The 5869-nt window shown below is 39.1% G+C and overlaps 1 protein-coding gene across 1 annotated transcript in view; it reads left to right on the top strand.

Annotated features, from left to right (window-relative positions):
- The first annotated feature begins 2659 nt into the window (after nt 1-2659).
- The window catches only part of NEK7 (NIMA related kinase 7), a 56826-nt gene continuing 53616 nt past the window's right edge, over nt 2660-5869 (top strand). The window contains exon 1 of the mRNA XM_054384271.1: nt 2660-2716. Coding sequence (XP_054240246.1) covers nt 2660-2716 — 57 coding nt within the window. The remainder of the gene's footprint in view (nt 2717-5869) is intronic.

Below are 5869 nucleotides of genomic sequence, written 5' to 3' on the forward strand. Positions count from 1 at the left end.
GAGGTAGTAGAAGCCCCATCCCTGGAGGTTTTTTAAGGCCAGGCTGGATGTGGCTCTGAGCAACCTGAGGTGTCCCTGCCCATGGTAGGGGGGGTGGAACTAGATGATCCTTAAGGTTCCTTCCAACCCTGACAATTCTATGATTCTATAAATTGCCGAACACCTCCAGTCAGTGCCTCTGGCCATTCAGACCAGATGAATGGGTTCTGTAGTTCCTGAATTAACATAGATAATCTAAACTTCTCATCTTAGATTCCATTAATCTTCAATAAATGCCTGCAACACAGGGTGAAAATTTTGTATTTACTCCTTTTCCCCTTAGGATTTTGAAAGAAAGTGACCCATAGAGTTATCTTTTGGTGCATTATGTGGTTGGCAGTCCTGAAATATATAAACACTGGCAAAACACTGCACAACTGCCAGTAGAAATATTGATTCTATTGGAAAGACTAAAATTCTTGTAGGGTTTCCTCCAAATAGCACTCCAGAAAAGAATTCTTGGCAATGATAGTAAGATCTCTACAGCAAGAAATTAGCAGATCTGTCCAGATTGCCATGAATCTTCCCTCAGAACCTTTTTTTCTCACTGCATGATCCTCTGTGACTCCAGCTGAAGAATTCGTGTGCAGTTTTGTGACAACAGTTTGGTTATCAATGCTGTTGCGTTAGGATTTCTTGCCTTGGTGGGGAGGTTGTATGGGGAATGTTACAGAACTTGTAATAAATAGCAATATTGGTGTCCTAGGGCTGTCTTAACAGGTTGCCTGCCTAGCCTGTGCTGTGCAGCGTGTATCCGTCAGCTGTTTCCTCCTTTCTTGCTACATGCATTCTGACAACCTTTGGAGTTTGTCTCCTCTGCCCTCTCTTCTCAGTTTCATAATTTTATTTTATTTTATTTTTTCTCTTGACCTGCCTGAAATAGCTCTTTTGGATTAATTATAGCTAAGAGCCAAAACAACAGAAAGTTCCAAGCCGTATGCTTTATGCAAGAGTACTAAGGATAGGAAGGCAAAGGAGTTGGGACTGGGATCCTCTCAGTCACTGTGGAGGATGACTGTGGTTTGGTGTTAAAATAGCTGATGGTACTGGAATGGCATAGGGTGACTGCGTTAAAACAGGGGAATGAAAGCAGGTGGATAGTGATTGGGTTTGTGTATCCAATGCACTGTTCAGTGCAATGGGGAAGTATATTGAGAAGCTTTCAAAGCTACTTTGTGATTACTTTATCTGTTAGTAATGTTACCACAGTGGTGCTGCAAGAATGACAGTAGTACTGTGAACGTAAACTGCTTGTTAGAGCTTCATAAGTACTTTGCAGGAGGCTTGGAAAAACTGCCATCTGTTGAGAGTTACTTCTAGCCCGTTTAGTGTTTTCTTGGGAAGGTACTGGTGTGTGTTGTAACAGAATAGATTGTATACTTTCATGCTGAACTTAAATGGTATCTGAGTAATTTTTATGTACTCTTTCTAAGGAAAGGTTTGTGAAACAAATAGCTCTGCATACAGAAGAATGTTTGCAGTATTTGAAGTATGTAGATTGATCAGAATTAATCTATCATAGGAAATTTCCTCATGTTAAAGATTTGAAAGCTAGCAAAGTGTTTTATGTCAAACCATCTCTAGAACTTGCAGCGTTTGGAGCAGAAAATAAGAAAATAAGTAATAAATTGAAAAACAAGAGTAGTTTTCTAGTCAGACATGTGCCTCTTGTTCCTTTGAAAGCCTTTGTAGATTTGACCAGGTAATAGGAAGAGACACTTTGTGTGATGAAGCTGTTAAGGACTTGCCTCTTATTTATATAAAAGTTTATTTTGTTGTTTGCATTCCAAGTTGCTAGTGAACTTTCTGTCTTCATCTGAACAGAGATGGCTCTCATAGATTTACCAGTATAACTGGGTGCTGGCACCTGTTGCCCCTCAACAAAATGTTGAGTAGTCTAAGGATGGATTTGCTTAGCTGAGGGGGGGAAAAAGAAGCCCTATGAATATTTGCATTTTGTTTCTCCTGTTCTTCCTAGTACTGATTCAGCACACTTTGCAACCTGTGCCTCTCTGTCTGGGGATATCCGATGGGATATGAGAGGTTCATGGCTGGGACTAGACACTGTGCTCCTGATGTGGAATCTCAAAGCTGTCTCAGCTATCTTGTCAGAATGTAATGAGTCTACGTGTGTAGCTTTTTTCTGTTTAGATGGAACTACTCTTGCATGCTTCCTAAAATCTACAGATAAATTAATGCAACATAAACAGTGTGCAAGCAGCAGTTACAACTCTCGTGCTGGTCTGCTGCCCATATGTCTAAGGTACCATCCAGCAGACATCTGTGTAGTTAGGTAAGAGGTTGGTGCCTCTGAAGAATAATGGGGTGATGCAACTTTTATCAGACAGAGGCAGTTATTTGGCTCAAGTAGTTTAAAGCACATCTTTTAATAATTTCAGGTGTGTAGAGTGTTGGTGTTTTTTTTTTTCCTGTTTTTCATTTTATGAAACGGCTGAAAACTTCTTTCCCAAAACTGGAATAGTTAAACGTTTAAGGATGCAAATCGGAACATTACTTCTTCAGTTCTTCTGACATGAACTGATCACAAGCACAGACTGAAGAGCAGTGCAGTGACTGTATTTCTCTTTTCAGGACGTAAAGGACGGTTTTACGTGATAGAATGGATGAACAATCTCAAGGCACGCAGGGGCCTACTGCTCCACCATTTCAGCCACAGGTAGGGTTTTTTGTTGTTGTTTGGTTTTTTTTAACAGTTAAGAGTTGCATGCTATTGTTTCTTAAGAAGAAAAGGAGAAATTAGAAAAGATTTCTTGTGGGGACAGAGAAGTGGTAAACAATATATTCTGACGATCTTGAAACTTTATCAGTTCTGTACTTCCAAGAAAATAATTACTTTTCAGTTTTTTCCTCCTACTATTTCACTAGCTTTGAGGATTTGGAGTAGGAAGCAAAGATGAAGGCAGTGTTTTTTCTGAGAAATGGTGAGCTGTTAAACACTATACATTTCAAATCTGTGTCAGAAATACCACGTTTATTTCAGACCATCACCTTCAACTTTCTCTTTTTGCACCTCCTGACAGTGATACTACATTATGAATTAGTGCCGTTACCTATTGAAAGCAGACAAGGGAAATTCCCAGTAGCTCTAGTCCTGTTGGAATGAACATACCTAAGAAATTTAATCTTTGGGTATGTGTTGATGGTGTGGAAAGATAAAGAAAGATTATCTGATAAGTAATAATTTTGAGATAGTCTTTTGAGCATTTTAGGAGATAATTCTTTGGAGGGAGTGCAAGAGCCTGTAGAGGAATAACCTACAACTATTTTTGGTGCTGACTATTCCAAAGTAAAAGCTGGATAGATCTTTACAAAGCTGGAACCTAAATCTTGTAATTTTCTTTTTAACAGCATATGTGATAGGGCAATTCATGCACTTTGTTTTACAAAAATTGAGTTGAATTCTAGCTTGTGAAATCTATTAAATGTACAAGAACCATATTTCCTTAGCTCTCGTGGTGTTATTGTAGCATTGTGACAGCAAAAAAAAAATCTGGATTTGGTAGTATTTAAACCAATGTAAACCAGAAATTTAGGATGAATGCATAGCTATGCATGCAGGCGTTTTGAGAAAATACATTTATAGTTTCAAAACAAAATACTTAACCATAATGTGAGTTTTGAGTATATATCATAAAGGGTCCTCATTATTATTACAGGCTTTTTTCTTTACTAACTAAAGAGAAAATAGAACAGGTGATTAAGTGGTGTCTGTATTTCTGGGAAACCTTTCTGTATTTTCTGTTTGCTGACTACAAACAGGTTTTGTGTTTCCTCATTGTCTACTGAATATTTGAATACTTGTTTCTGACTCACAGGATCAGCTTTTTGAGGACTCATTCAATTTTATGAACTTATACCAGTAAAATATGCTTCTAGTTTTACTGTTCCTGTGGCTTAACTACAGGTATCTGGTATCCTCTGGGGTAAACTAAGGACAGACCTAAAAGAGCTACTGCTGTGATCAGCTAGACACTTTCTATGAGAAAAGAAACTAATGTTTATTCTCATCTTTAGTTAACTGTCAAATGTTTTCATAATCTGTGTCTCATTATTGTTTTTAAAAAAATCAGTTGCTGTGTAACCTGCTCTAAGCATGATTCTTGTCATTTGGTTTTGTTCTTGAGACAAAGTTTTGGGTTTGTGGATATGAGCTGAACCTGCATCAGAATGTTGATTGTTTTACATTTCAAGGAGAACAAGCACACTCTGATAGTCATATTGCCAGAGCAGTGCTAAAGTGATGTTCTTATCTTGTTAATCCAAATTGTTTTTTCTGTGAGCTGGATACATTAATTCTTATGGATTTCTCTGCTAACGGAGTAGGCTTATGGTGAAAACTAGTAATGAAAAGAGCTTACTGTACTAATTGCTGACATGTTTAGGAGAAGCAAGAACTGGAATTGAATACAGCAGGGTTTGAGCAAGAGGTGAAGTAATGATTGATGAAAAATTGTTTGTCAAGTTTTTGATAAACCTGCTAATCTCTTCTAATTCCTTTGGTCATTAGATTGTATAAATATATGCTCATATAGAAAATTAAATTACCCTAATCACTGAAAGTTTTTGTTGAGGAGCATGAGAATATTTAGCCAAGCTGTATAATGACTTAGTCCCAATTAGTTTGAGAACACTATGTCAACTATTCTGTGATTTTTGTGAAATTGGACGGAAACTCTGGAGGTCATCAGCCCTCCTGTTCAAGCAGGGTCTCTTAGATCAGATTTCCCAGGACCATGTCCAGACTGCTTTTGAGTATATTCCAAGGAAGGAGAATCCATAACCTCCCTGGGCAACCTGTGCCAGTGCTTAGTCACCCTCACAGTGAAAAAGTGTTTCCTGCTGTTCAGACCAAACCTGTTTTTCAGTGTGTGCACACTGCCTCTTGCCCTGTCACTGGCTCTCTGGAAAAACCTGAACCTTCTGTTCTCTCAACTGGATGCTCTCAGCCTTGCTTCATGTGAGAGATGCTCTACTACCCTGATCGTTAGTGGGCCTTTGCTGAACTCTGTCCAGTATGTTTATGCATGGTGGTCTAGAACTGAACACAATACTCCAGGTGTGTTTCCACCAGTGCAGTGCAGAGGGTACTGTTGCTAATGCAGCCTATGACACCATTCATCACCTTTGCTTCAAGGGTGCACTGCTGGCCTGCTTTCAGCTTGGTGTCCGCCAGGTCCTTGGGGTCTGGCCTGTAAAGCAGTTGTCTAGCAGGACAGTGCCCAGGTGCAGGGAGGTTCCTATCAGCCTGTTCCTCCAGCTTGTAGAGATCCCTTTGGATGGAAGCATGACCCTCTACCATGTCAACCATTCCTCCTAGATTTGCATCATCAGCAAACTTGCTGAGGGTACCCCTTTTTGTTATTCCAGATCTTTAATGGAGGTGTTGAGCAGGATTGGATCCAATATTGACCTTTGAGGTACACTGCTAGTTACTGGCCTTTATGCCATTAGAAGCAGATTTTTCTATTTGGAATTAAGTGCCTGAAAGCTCTGTCATCATTTGTTAATCTACAAAGTTAAACCACCATGGATGTTTTGAAAGTGCAGATATCTAAGTATTCCCAAACATATTGCATGTTGTAAAAAAGGATTATGCAAGAAGGTGGGAAAGTGCAGGTTAGTGGTCTGATACAGGAGACTTTAAATTTTAGAACTTCCTCAGGTGCAGAGTGGATGCTTTTCAGCATCTGAAGAGAGAAGAATGTGATGCTGTTACTGAGCTTGATTAAACCATAAACCAAAGGCAGCATATATCCCTTACTGTTTGTTTATTTTGATTTTAAGGTGAAGGACAATAGTTCATCCAGTC

Source organism: Indicator indicator, chromosome 10 (assembly GCF_027791375.1).
Source record: "Indicator indicator isolate 239-I01 chromosome 10, UM_Iind_1.1, whole genome shotgun sequence".
Taxonomy (NCBI): Eukaryota; Metazoa; Chordata; class Aves; order Piciformes; family Indicatoridae; genus Indicator; species Indicator indicator.